The sequence below is a fragment of the Tachypleus tridentatus genome, chromosome 10, assembly GCF_004210375.1.
Source record: "Tachypleus tridentatus isolate NWPU-2018 chromosome 10, ASM421037v1, whole genome shotgun sequence".
NCBI lineage: Eukaryota > Metazoa > Arthropoda > Merostomata > Xiphosura > Limulidae > Tachypleus > Tachypleus tridentatus.
In genome coordinates, this window is record NC_134834.1 from 28,287,429 (window position 1) to 28,302,056 (window position 14,628).

General features: G+C 32.9%; 1 protein-coding gene across 1 annotated transcript in view; it reads right to left on the reverse strand.

Annotated features, from left to right (window-relative positions):
- Nucleotides 1-1,086: 1,086 nt before the first annotated feature.
- Nucleotides 1,087-14,628, reverse strand: part of LOC143228321 (tetratricopeptide repeat protein 17-like) — a 230,443-nt gene continuing 216,901 nt past the window's right edge. Inside the window, exons 21-22 of the mRNA XM_076459590.1 lie at nt 5,760-5,903; nt 1,087-1,306 (exon numbers count right to left, since the gene is read on the reverse strand). Coding sequence (XP_076315705.1) covers nt 1,169-1,306; nt 5,760-5,903 — 282 coding nt within the window. The 3' untranslated portion in view covers nt 1,087-1,168. The remainder of the gene's footprint in view (nt 1,307-5,759; nt 5,904-14,628) is intronic.

The window sequence follows — 14,628 nt, forward strand, 5'->3', positions numbered from 1 at the left end:
AGCCGTCTCTCATTTTGCAGTGTAAGACTAGAGGGAAAGCAGTTAGTCAGAAACGGTTAACGAAAAAAAGCGAATATAGGGTTTGCTTGTTTTTTGTAAAAAAACTGTGTGGATCGGGCGCGGCCTAAAGATTAGCACGACAAGCGTTAGATCGAAATATCTGGGATGGGAGATGTGATAGCGTTAAAAATTGAGTTATTCGGTTGAAAATGTCCTGCTTCTGGCTTGTTCCTTTTCTTCTCACCTGTGATCTTAAATTAGGGTTGTTGTTTGTTGAATTTGGAAAGCTACTCAATGTCTATCTGCTTTAGCTGTCCTTAATTTTGAAGAGCTAGACTACAGGGAAGGCAGCTAGTCAAAAATCACCCATCGCATACTCTTGTGGTTTTCTTTAACAACAAATGGTGTGATTGACCATCACATTATAATGCCCCCACGGCTGAAAGGTCCAAATTGGGGAACACAAAATGTAAAAGTCTCTATATGACCTGGTTGTTTAGTTCACGTGCATGTAAAGTACCATTCTGGCTGTTTTTTATGTTTGTTTTAGCGCAAAAGTACACAATAGGTTATTAGCGTTTTGTCCAATACAACGAACTGATCCACATATTTTAGCGTTGTAAATCCGTATATTTATTGCTGACCTATTAGGGTCACTCAAGTCAGTAGAATTTTTAGAAAAAATTCATTATGAAGAACCATGAAATATGTACAAATACAAAAATATCCAAAGAAATACACACGTGCACATATATATAATTGTTTTGGTTTTTTTACCTTCGACAACATATTTTGTTTCGGCCTAAACTACTAAATGTTTATCCGTATTTATGAACTGTCTTTAAGTGCACTTAATGGATAAAAACTGTATTTTTCACATGTGCTAAACTGGTAAAATATTACGCTTTCGAATGAAAATTAAGTTTTATTTATATATAACTTACATGTTATCATTTTAGTGAGGTTATATTCATTAAAATCTGAATAACAAATATAATCTTGTAAGATACTATAAAGTGTAGTTGAAAAGGTTGAAAACACTTTGAAAATACCCTTAGCACAACTAATGCTAATTAAAGTAATAAGTGCAAATTTAAATATCATAAATGTTTTGAAAATTTAATCTACACATTCACGCACACATTTCTAATTTCGATATGTCCAACTTTCATTCTTCTGACGAGTGAACTGTACTCTCGTACACAGCGTTACACTGTATCCAACGTAAGCGTTCTCTTGCTGGTTCAAACGACATCTGACGAGCTAAGGTGGACTCGTAAAATGCAGTTGCTCTGTCCAGATCGTCCTTCAGTAATGTAATGAGAAAAATATATTAAACAACGTAATAAATTAGTGTACCCAACAATATAATTAAATAGTGTACGCAACAATGAAATGAAATAGTGTACGTAACAATGTATGAAATAGTGTACGTAACAATGTATGAAATAGTGTACGTAACAATCTATAAAATAGTGTATGCAACAATATAATAAAATAGAATACGTAACAATGTATGAAATAGTGTACGTAACAATGTAATAAAATAGTGTATGCAACAATATAATTAAATAGTGTACGTAACAATGTAATAAAATAGTGTATGCAACAATATAATTAAATAGTGTACGCAAAAATGTAATGAAATAGTGTACGTAACAATGTAATAAAATAGTGTACGCAACAATGTAATGAAATAGTGTACGTAAAAATGTATTGAAATATTGTAAGTAGCAATGCAATAACATGAAAAACAATGCTACTGTTTACAATTATAGAAAAAAACTAGTTACCATTGCAAAAAAAAAGAAAGCTTTCTACCACTAAATAAAACAATCGTTTATAAACAATATACAATAATCGAATGAAAGAAAAGCGTCCCATGTGAACTATTCTTACACTACAAAATGATCGCTCAAAAAACAAGGTAATATATCTTGATATTAATCTTGAAAAGAATGTGCAGTGAAATTACAAAACGAAACGCGTTTTCTATTATACCTATTGACATTATGAAAGAACTGCTCTCAAAGAAGCACTAAAATATTAATCACTAAATATATATAATACACCATGAAAATTGAGAAATGAACATGCAATTATTGCTCATTCATTAAGCTATGATAATTAATATTTCGCATATACAAAACTGTACATGTATACATACAGCACAGGCGTTCATCAAAGTAACGAATGATTATTCTAGGTGGCGCACGTGCCATCAGTAACTGGACTGTTGTGTTTTATAACTGCAGTACCTTTATTTATTTATTATTCGTATGTGTTTATAGCTTCTAGCTCAGGTGTAATCAGGTGTCGTGTGAGAGACTCGATTTAATCAAAGACATTTATAAAAAGAGTTAATCTGAACAGCTCAGGAAATGGAATTCCAGTTTAATTATGAGTTGAATTTAATCAACTACTTTCAGCTGCTCCATAGAAAAACTATGACCACAGCTCAACTAAAAGGAGAGGATTATGAAATATTTTATTGTTTACTAGGACCACAGCTCAACTAGAAGGGAAGGATTATGAAATATTTTATTGTTTACTAGGACCACAACTCAACTAGAAGGGGAGGATTATGAAATATTTTATTGTTTACTAGGACCACAGCTCAACTAGAAGGGAAGGATTATGAAATATTTTATTGTTTACTAGGACCACAGCTCAACTAGAAGGGGAGGATTATGAAATATTTTATTGTTTACTAGGACCACAGCTCAACTAGAAGGGAGGAATTATAAAATATTTTATTGTTTACTAGGACTACAGCTCAACTAGAAGGGGAGGATTATGAAATATTTTATTGTTTACTAGGACCACAACTCAACTAGAAGGGAAGGATTATAAAATATTTTATTGTTTACTAGGACCACAGCTCAACTAGAAGGGAGGAATTATAAAATATTTTATTGTTTACTAGACTACAGCTCAACTAGAAGGGGAGGATTATGAAATATTTTATTTTTTTATGACCACTTTCAGTCACAAAAAAGACTTTTTGAAGAGCTTTAACTTGTTGAAAGGTCACACTTCACCGACATTCCAATAATCTGTGCTTCAGTTCAACTCTAATCATATCCAAAGTTACATCTTCAACCGGAGACCCGGCATGGCCAGGTGGTTAAGGCACTTGACTCGTGATCTGACGGTCAGGGGTTCGAATTCCCGTCACACCAAACGTGCCGTGTGGGCGTTATAATGTTACGCTAAATCCAACTATTCGTTGGTAAAAGAGTACCCCAAAGTTGGCGGTGGGTGGCGATGAGTAGCTGCCTTCCCTCTAGTCTTACACTGCAAAATTAGGGACGGCTAGCGCAGATAGCCCTCGTGTAGCTTTGTGCGAAAATGCAAAACAAACAAGCATCTTCAACCGGAAACAATAAACAATATGAATGTACATTGTATTTTCAACGGCACAATTTTTTTTTCCAGCTATAAAACGTAATATTTGTTCGTTGGAAGTTTCTAAGGTTCACAGCCTTTGGGGTGATTACAAAAATTACACTTTTAATCTTGAAAAAAGATGCAAGAGAAACTTATGAGAGCCTGAACTTCTCCCAGAGTTCTTGGAACTTTGTATTATCCAATTCAACAAATTGTACTTCATTTCAAAATTGGTTCGTATACGAAAAAACGAACAAACAAACAAAAAACGTTTCAGGTAAATTTTGTCTCTTATCATCCAGCCCAGCTGACGAGTTTTGGAAATAAACGAAAGGTCTCCTGGGCAGTGAGTAACTTGCGCGAGATATAAAAAGAAATTCCATTTTTACACACGTGTAATTTGAATCTGAAGTGGAAAAACTAAACGAATATGAATTTAAAAAACATCTGCAGTCTTTGCACTTTTTACCACAAATATTAAGACTGCTGATAATTGTAACTTTATAAATTATATTTGAAAAACGTATTTTACAGTATGCAGGTCACTTACGTGTAAAAAAAACAAAACGAAGAAAACTTTGCTTTTAAGTTTCCTGAAAATTATAGTATAAAGCAGAAATGATAAACACCTGATATTCACAAGAGGAACCTTAAATTTGTATTTTATAGTTAAACAATTTCTACTAAGTGTGATGACCTTTTTCTGACTAAAGGTGCACAACTCTTTAGTTTCTCAGATATCATTATGTTGAGAAATTATCATAACATTAGAACAGCAAAGTAGATCATTTTATTGTCGTCCAGTGAACGTTTCGGACAAAAGCTCGTAAGTTAAATTAAAAAAAAAAATTATCGTTGGGGATAGTCCGTGTATAATTATACTTATTAATTTACCTAAGTTATGGGCCCAAAAAACAAACAAAGCGATTTAGTTGTCAGTAAAGGTCTGATGATGAACCAAAATTCCCCTCTGTAAAAATAACTTCTATAAGAGTAACTTATGTACTTAAAATTAAACTAAAAAGTCAAACTAGTCATTGCTGTAGTTAAGTAAATAAATATATATATATATTTTTTGCGTATTTACATATATAAATTACATTATTACATAATTTCGGTAACAATAACGCTATTTTTGGCTGTAATCCTAACAATACCCGACAAGGTTCAGTTAGTTTGGGATATTAAGTTTAGCCCTAAATACATATGTTAGTTAACAGTTCAAAACATACTATATAGTAAAGATATAATAATCCAAAGAAATATAACACTACTGTCTTTTGTATGTATTTATTTATCCGGGTGTATATGGATCTTTACCAAGATAGACATGGAGGTTTATTGGCTCAATCGGAAGATACACACAAATGTTTGTTGTTGTATTTCGCGTTTTGCGGTTTTAAGGGCGTTTTCGCGTGTTTTACCGCTACTTCGCTCTCTTTTGATGGATCGTCATCAAATTTGCCCTGAAGGTTTGTTGGGCCCATGCGGAGATAAAAAGAACCTTGTAGTTTCACATTTTATGTTTTGCAGTTTTTTGTTTTTTATTTTTCTGACAATTTCACATAAGGGAAGCAACTTTTCTTGTCCTTAGAAGGAGCGGGTATCCCAGCTCAAAAACAATAAATCAAAATAAAACGTGATAGTAATCTAAATACTAACTAATTTAACCAATACTGATAGTAAAAGTAACAATAAATAAACAATACAGTATATCATAAGAAGGTACCACACAAACTAACTGTTCTAAAACAACCTGATCAATGGTATCTAAAAAAAAAAAATCGCATTCTTTAACAATGTCGGTTGTAACAAAAAAACCCCAAAAACACAGTTCAAACATTGTTATTTTAACCAACGGAACACCTGCACCTCAATGTTTTTGCATTGTTGATTCGAATCACGTGTTCGATTTCCGGAGTCATACCCTTTAAACTTCTCACTGACAAAACGTCCACCCAAAGGTTGTTGTTGTTTTTGAATTTCGCACAAAGCTACTCGAGGGCTATCTGTGCTAGCCGTCCCTAATTTAGCAGTGTAAGACTAGAGGGAAGGCAGCTAGTCATCACTACCCACCGCCAACTCTTGGGCTACTCTTTTACCAACGAATAGTGGGATTGACCGTCACATTATAACGCCCCCACGGCTGAAAGGGCGAGCATGTTTGGCGCGACGGGGACGCGAACCCGCGACCCTCAGATTACGAGTCGCACGCCTTAACGCGCTTGGCCATGCCAGGCCACATCCAAAGGAAAAAACAACAACAACACACACTAAAGAAACGAAGATGATATTTTCTAACATTGACAAACACATATTCTTTATGAGTATTTTGATTTCCGATCACTAAAATACCAGCTTTAACTCACCATGGCAGCATGAATGTTAGCGATACTAAAGTGTATCACAACAATATCAGGTGAGATCTCCAGCGCCATATTGGCAACGATCAGGGCGTCGTTTAGTAATCCCACACGATGGAAAATATTTGCCAGACTAATCAACGGAATATCCTGAATAAGATAGAGAGAAAACAAATCATGTTATATATATTAATTAATATAGATATCAGATCATTGCTTAGAAACCCATACGATGGATAATACTGACTAACCTAATCAATGGAATTTCCTGAATAAAAACACAGATTGGATAATCAAACTATCTAATTAATACGAAATTGACTGAATCGTACGTCTGAATATATGTACATCATTTAATGTTGAAACTAGAGTAACATTTATTAACGTTTAATGAAGTTCACAGAATACTGCTTGTTTGTTGAACAATTCTCTTGCAAAGATACTAAAAAGTTATTCGTTCATAACCATCCTTATTATTTATGAATTACAACACCGAAGGCAACACGCTAACTGCGAACTCTTATCTGGCAGAATAGCTGAACTTTACTGTAATTATTATTATAACTGTTTTGTTTGGTTGTTTTTTTGCGGCAGCGTGCAGTGAATTATGAGCCCTTGTTTTAACAGTCCCAGAACTAACCGTTCGGCCGTGCCCGGACCAGTTCAGTGGGATTAAGGAGTTTACGTCACTATCCGAGAGTTTGTTTGTTTTTTCATTGATATCTAAATGTCAAGAGTTATCCAGTTGACGTCAGCTCTTGGTAACGAAGTAAAAAACGAAATGCTTGAAATTTTGTCACATTAAACGAGAAAAGAAAACTAAAACAAAACATATTTGGCCCGGCATGGCCAAATGGTTAAGGTATTCGACTTGTAATCTGAGGGTCGCAGGTTTAAATCCCTGTCGCACCAAACATCCTTGCCCTTTCAGCCATGCAGGCTTGATAATGTGACGGTCAATCCCACTATTCGTTAGTAAAAGAGTATAGCAAAAGTTGGCGATGGGTTGTGATGACTAGCTGCCTTCCCTCTAGTTTTACACTACTAAATTAGGGACGACTAGCGCAGATAGCCCTCGTGTAGCATTGTGCGAATTTCAAAAAACAAACAAACAAACATGCAAAACATATTTACCTTAACCCCAAAAAGACAATAACAGGGTTCATATAAAATGTCTTATTTTACTAACTTCTTCCTTCCTACTCAGAGTCTGCGAACCGAGCGTAGTCTAATGATTAGCGCTCCGAACTGTAAAGCGAAAGCTAAGGTTCTGTGGTCCGAGTCCCTTTAACACGTGAAAAAAAACAACAAATTGTAATTCTCATTTTAAAGCCTTTGGTGCGTCATAAGAGTTATAATCCAATACCGCTCTTCGGTCTGACAAGAGCAGCCAGGGCAGAAAGTGGAAGGGGAGGTAAGAGGTCTTTCTGGTCCAAAGTCGACCTCGTTTCAAAATAGGTAGTTCCTCTATTATCACTGCAGATAAACATTTCTAACAAATTTCCACATGTATACAAAGTATTTCTAGCAAATTTCCACATGTATACACAGTATGTCTAGCAAATTTCCACATGTATACACAGTATTTCTAACAAATTTCCACATGTATACACAGTATTTCTAACAAATTTCCACATGTATACACAGTATTTCTAACAAATTTCCACATGTATACACAGTATTTCTAGCAAATTTCCACATGTATACACAGTATTTCTAACAAATTTCCACATGTATACACAGTATTTCTAACAAATTTCCACATGTATACACAGTATTTCTAACAAATTTCCACATGTATACACAGTATTTCTAACAAATTCCACATGTATACACAGTATTTCTAACAAATTTCCACATGTATACACAGTATTTCTAGCAAATTTCCACATGTATACACAGTATTTCTAGCAAATTTCCACATGTATACACAGTATTTCTAACAAATTTCCACATGTATACACAGTATTTCTAGCAAATTTCCACATGTATACACAGTATTTCTAACAAATTTCCACATGTATACACAGTATTTCTAAGCAAATTTCCACATGTATACACAGTATTTCTAACAAATTTCCACATGTATACACAGTATTTCTAGCAAATTTCCACATGTATACACAGTATTTCTAACAAATTTCCACATGTATACACAGTATTTCTAGCAAATTTCCACATGTATACACAGTATTTCTAACAAATTTCCACATGTATACACAGTATTTCTAGCAAATTTCCACATGTATACACAGTATTTCAGCAAATTTCCACATGTATACACAGTATTTCTAACAAATTTCCACATGTATACACAGTATTTCTAACAAATTTCCACATGTATACACAGTATTTCTAACAAATTTCCACATGTATACACAGTACACAATTTCCACATGTATACACAGTATTTCTAGCAAATTCCACATGTATACACAGTATTTCTAGCAAATTTCCACATGTATACACAGTATTTCTAACAAATTTCCACATGTATACACAGTATTTCTAGCAAATTTCCACATGTATACACAGTATGTCTAACAAATTTCCACATGTATACACAGTATACAAGTATTTCTAACAAATTTCCACATGTATACACAGTATTTCTAACAAATTTCCACATGTATACACAGTATTTCTAGCAAATTTCCACATGTATACACAGTATTTCTAACAAATTTCCACATGTATACACAGTATTTCTACAAATTTCCACATGTATACACAGTATTTCTAACAAATTTCCACATGTATACACAGTATTTCTAGCAAATTTCCACATGTATACACAGTATGTCTAGCAAATTTCCACATGTATACACAGTATGTCTAGCAAATTTCCACATGTATACACAGTATTTCTAGCAAATTTCCACATGTATACACAGTATTTCTAACAAATTTCCACATGTATACACAGTATTTCTAGCAAATTTCCACATGTATACACAGTATTTCTAACAAATTTCCACATGTATACACAGTATTTCTAACAAATTTCCACATGTATACACAGTATTTCTAACAAATTTCCACATGTATACACAGTATTTCTAACAAATTTCCACATGTATACACAGTATTTCTAGCAAATTTCCACATGTATACACAGTATTTCTAGCAAATTTCCACATGTATACACAGTATTTCTAGCAAATTTCCACATGTATACACAGTATTTCTAACAAATTTCCACATGTATACACAGTATTTCTAACAAATTTCCACATGTATACACAGTATTTCTAGCAATTTCCACATGTATACACAGTATTTCTAACAAATTTCCACATGTATACACAGTATTTCTAGCAAATTTCCACATGTATACACAGTATTTCTAGCAAATTTCCACATGTATACACAGTATTTCTAGCAAATTTCCACATGTATGCACAGTATTTCTAACAAATTTCCACATGTATACACAGTATTTCTAGCAAATTTCCACATGTATACACAGTATTTCTAGCAAATTTCCACATGTATACACAGTATTTCTAGCAAATTTCCACATGTATACACAGTATTTCTAACAAATTTCCACATGTATGCAACAGTATTTCTAACAAATTTCCACATGTATACACAGTATTTCTAGCAAATTTCCACATGTATACACAGTATTTCTAGCAAATTTCCACATGTATACACAGTATTTCTAGCAAATTTCCACATGTATACACAGTATTTCTAACAAATTTCCACATGTATACACAGTATTTCTAACAAATTTCCACATGTATGCACAGTATTTCTAGCAAATTTCCACATGTATGCACAGTATTTCTAGCAAATTTCCACATGTATGCACAGTATTTCTAACAAATTTCCACATGTATGCACAGTATTTCTAACAAATTTCCACATGTATGCACAGTATTTCTAGCAAATTTCCACATGTATACACAGTATTTCTAGCAAATTTCCACATGTATACACAGTATTTCTAGCAAATTTCCACATGTATGCACAGTATTTCTAGCAAATTTCCACATGTATACACAGTATTTCTAGCAAATTTCCACATGTATACACAGTACAAATTTCCACATGTATTTCACAGTATTTCTAACAAATTTCCACATGTATGCACAGTATTTCTAGCAAATTTCCACATGTATGCACAGTATTTCTAGCAAAGTTCCACATGTATGCACAGTATTTCTAGCAAATTTCCACATGTATACACAGTATTTCTAGCAAATTCCACATGTATGCACAGTATTTCTAGCAAATTCCACATGTATACACAGTATTTCTAAGCAAATTTCCACATGTATACACAGTATTTCTAGCAAATTTCCACATGTATGCACAGTATTTCTAGCAAATTTCCACATGTATGCACAGTATTTCTAGCAAATTCCACATGTATACACACAGTATTTCTATGTATACAAATTTCCACATGTATACACAGTATTTCTAGCAAATTCCACATGTATACACAGTATTTCTAACAAATTCCACACATGTATACACATGTATTTATTTCTAGCAAATTCCACATGTATACACAGTATTTCTAGCAAATTTCCACATGTATACACAGTATACACAGTATTTCTAAGCAAATTTCCACATGTATGCACAGTATTTCTAGCAAATTTCCACATGTATACACAGTATTTCTAGCAAATTTCCACATGTATACACAGTATTTCTAGCAAATTTCCACATGTATACACAGTATTTCTAGCAAATTTCCACATGTATACACAGTATTTCTAGCAAATTTCCACATGTATACACAGTATTTCTAGCAAATTCACATGTATGTATACACAGTATTTCTAGCAAATTTCCACATGTATACACAGTATTTCTAGCAAATTTCCACATGTATACACAGTATTTCTAGCAAATTTCCACATGTATACACAGTATTTCTAGCAAATTTCCACATGTATACACAGTATTTCTAGCAAATTTCCACATGTATACACAGTATTTCTAGCAAATTTCCACATGTATACACAGTATTTCTAGCAAATTTCCACATGTATACACAGTATTTCTAGCAAATTTCCACATGTATACACAGTATTTCTAGCAAATTTCCACATGTATACACAGTATTTCTAGCAAATTTCCACATGTATACACAGTATTTCTAACAAATTCCACATGTATGCACAGCATTTCAAGCAAATTTCCACATGTATACACAGTATTTCTAGCAAATTTCCACATGTATACACAGTATTTCTAGCAAATTTCCACATGTATACACAGTATTTCTAGCAAATTTCCACATGTATACACAGTATTTCTAGCAAACTCCACATGTATACACAGTATTTCTAGCAAATTTCCACATGTATAGACAGTATTTCTAGCAAATTTCCACATGTATACACAGTATTTCTAGCAAATTTCCACATGTATACACAGTATTTCTAGCAAATTTCCACATGTATACACAGTATTTCTAGCAAATTTCCACATGTATACACAGTATTTCTAGCAAATTTCCACATGTATACACAGTATTTCTAGCAAATTTCCACATGTATACACAGTATTTCTAGCAAATTTCCACATGTATACACAGTATTTCTAGCAAATTTCCACATGTATACACAGTATACACAGTATTTCTAGCAAATTTCCACATGTATACACAGTATTTCCAGTATAGCAAATTCACATGTACACAGTATTTCTACAAATTTCCACATCTATACACAGTATGTCTAGCAAATTTCCACATGTATACACAGTATTTCTAGCAAATTTCCACATGTATACACAGTATTTCTAGCAAATTCCACATGTATACACAGTATTTCTAGCAAATTTCCACATGTATGCACAGTATTTCTAGCAAATTTCCACATGTATACACAGTATTTCTAGCAAATTTCCACATGTATACACAGTATTTCTAGCAAATTTCCACATGTATGCACAGTATTTCTAGCAAATTCTCACATGTATACACAGTATTTCTAGCAAATTCCACATGTATACACAGTATTTTTAGCAAATTTCCACATGTATACACAGTATTTGTAGCAAATTTCCACATTTATGCACAGTATGTCTAGAAAATTTCCACATGTATACAAAGTATTTCTAGCAAATTTCCACATGTATACACAGTATCTCTAGCAAATTTCCACATGTATACACAGTATTTCTAGCAAATTTCCACATGTATACACAGTATTTCTAGCAAATTTCCACATGTATACACAGTATTTCTAGCAAATTTCCACATGTATACACAGTATTTCTAGCAAATTTCCACATGTATACACAGTATTTCTAGCAAATTTCCACATGTATACACAGTATTTCTAGCAAATTTCCACATGTATACACAGTATTTCTAGCAAATTTCCACATGTATACACAGTATCTCTAGCAAATTTCCACATGTATACACAGTATTTCTAGCAAATTTCCACATGTATACACAGTATTTCTAGCAAATTTCCACATGTATACACAGTATTTCTAGCAAATTTCCACATGTATACACAGTATGTCTAGCAAATTTCCACATGTATACACAGTATTTCTAGCAAATTTCCACATGTATATACACAGTATTTCTAGCAAATTTCCACATGTATACACAGTATTTCTAGCAAATCTCCACATGTATACACAGTATTTCAAGCAAATTTCTACATGTATACACAGTATGTCTAGCAAATTTCCACATGTATACACAGTATTTCTAGCATGCAATTTCCACATGTATACACAGTATTTCTAGCAAATTTCCACATGTATACACAGTATTTCTAGCAAATTTCCACATGTATACACAGTATTTCTAGCAAATTTCCACATGTATACACAGTATTTCTAGCAAATTTCCACATGTATACACAGTATTTCTAGCAAATTTCCACATGTATACACAGTATTTCTAGCAAATTTCCACATGTATACACAGTATTTCTAGCAAATTTCCACATGTATACACAGTATTTCTAGCAAATTTCCACATGTATACAAACACAGTATGTCTAGCAAATTCCACATGTATACACAGTATTTCTAGCAAATTTCCACATGTATACACAGTATGTCTAGCAAATTCCACATGTATACACAGTATTTCTAAGCAAATTTCCACATGTATACACAGTATTTCTAGCAAATTTCCACATGTATACACAGTATTTCTAGCAAATTTCCACATGTATGCACAGTATTTCTAGCAAATTTCCACATGTATACACAGTATTTCTAGCAAATTTCCACATGTATACACAGTATTTCTAACAAATTTCCACATGTATACACAGTATTTCTAGCAAATTTCCACATGTATACACAGTATTTCTATGCACAGTATTTCTAACAAATTTCCACATGTATGCAAATTTCCACATGTATACACAGTATTTCTAGCAAATTTCCACATGTATGCACAGTATTTCTAGCAAATTTCCACATGTATACACAGTATTTCTAGCAAATTTCCACATGTATACACAGTATTTCTAGCAAATTTCCACATGTATACACAGTATTTCTAGCAAATTTCCACATGTATACACAGTATTTCTAGCAAATTTCCACATGTATACACAGTATTTCTAGCAAATTTCCACATGTATACACAGTATTTCTAGCAAATTTCCACATGTATACACAGTATTTCTAGCAAATTTCCACATGTATACACAGTATGTCTAGCAAATTCCACATGTATACACAGTATTTCTAGCAAATTTCCACATGTATACACAGTATTTCCAGCAAATTTCCACATGTATACACAGTATTTTTAGCAAATTTCCACATGTATACAAAGTATTTCTAACAAATTTCCACATGTATACACAGTATTTCTAGCAAATTTCCACATGTATACACAGTATTTCTAGCAAATTTCATGTATACACATGTATATACACAGTATTTCTAGCAAATTTCCACATGTATACACAGTATTTCTAGCAAATTTCCACATGTATACACAGTATTTCTAGCAAATTTCCACATGTATACACAGTATTTCTAGCAAATTTCCACATGTATACACAGTATTTCTAGCAAATTTCCACATGTATACACAGTATTTCTAGCAAATTTCCACATGTATACACAGTATTTCTAGCAAATTTCCACATGTATACACAGTATTTCTAGCAAATTTCCACATGTATACACAGTATTTCTAACAAATTTCCACATGTATACACAGTATTTCTAGCAAATTTCCACATGTATACACAGTATTTCTAGCAAATTTCCACATGTATACACAGTATTTCTAGCAAATTTCCACATGTATACACAGTATTTCTAGCAAATTTCCACATGTATACACAGTATTTCTAGCAAATTTCCACATGTATACACAGTATTTCTAACAAATTTCCACATGTATACACAGTATTTCTAGCAAATCCACATGTATCCAGTATTTCTAGCAAATTTCCACACAGTATTTCTAGCAAATTTCCACATGTATACACAGTATTTCTAGCAAATTTCCACATGTATACACAGTATTTCTAGCAAATTTCCACATGTATACACAGTATTTCTAGCAAATTTCCACATGTATACACAGTATTTCTAGCAAATTTCCACATGTATACACAGTATTTCTAGCAAATTTCCACATGTATACACAGTATTTCTAGCAAATTTCCACATGTATACACAGTATTTCTAGCAATTTCCACATGTATACATTTCCACATGTATACACAGTATTTCTAGCAAATTTCCACATGTATACACAGTATTTCTAGCAAATGTATCCACCACATGTATACACAGTATTTCTAGCAAATTTCCACATGTATACACAGTATTTCTAGCAAATTTCCACATGTATACACAGTATTTCTAGCAAATTCCACATGTATACACAGTATTTCTAGCAAATTTC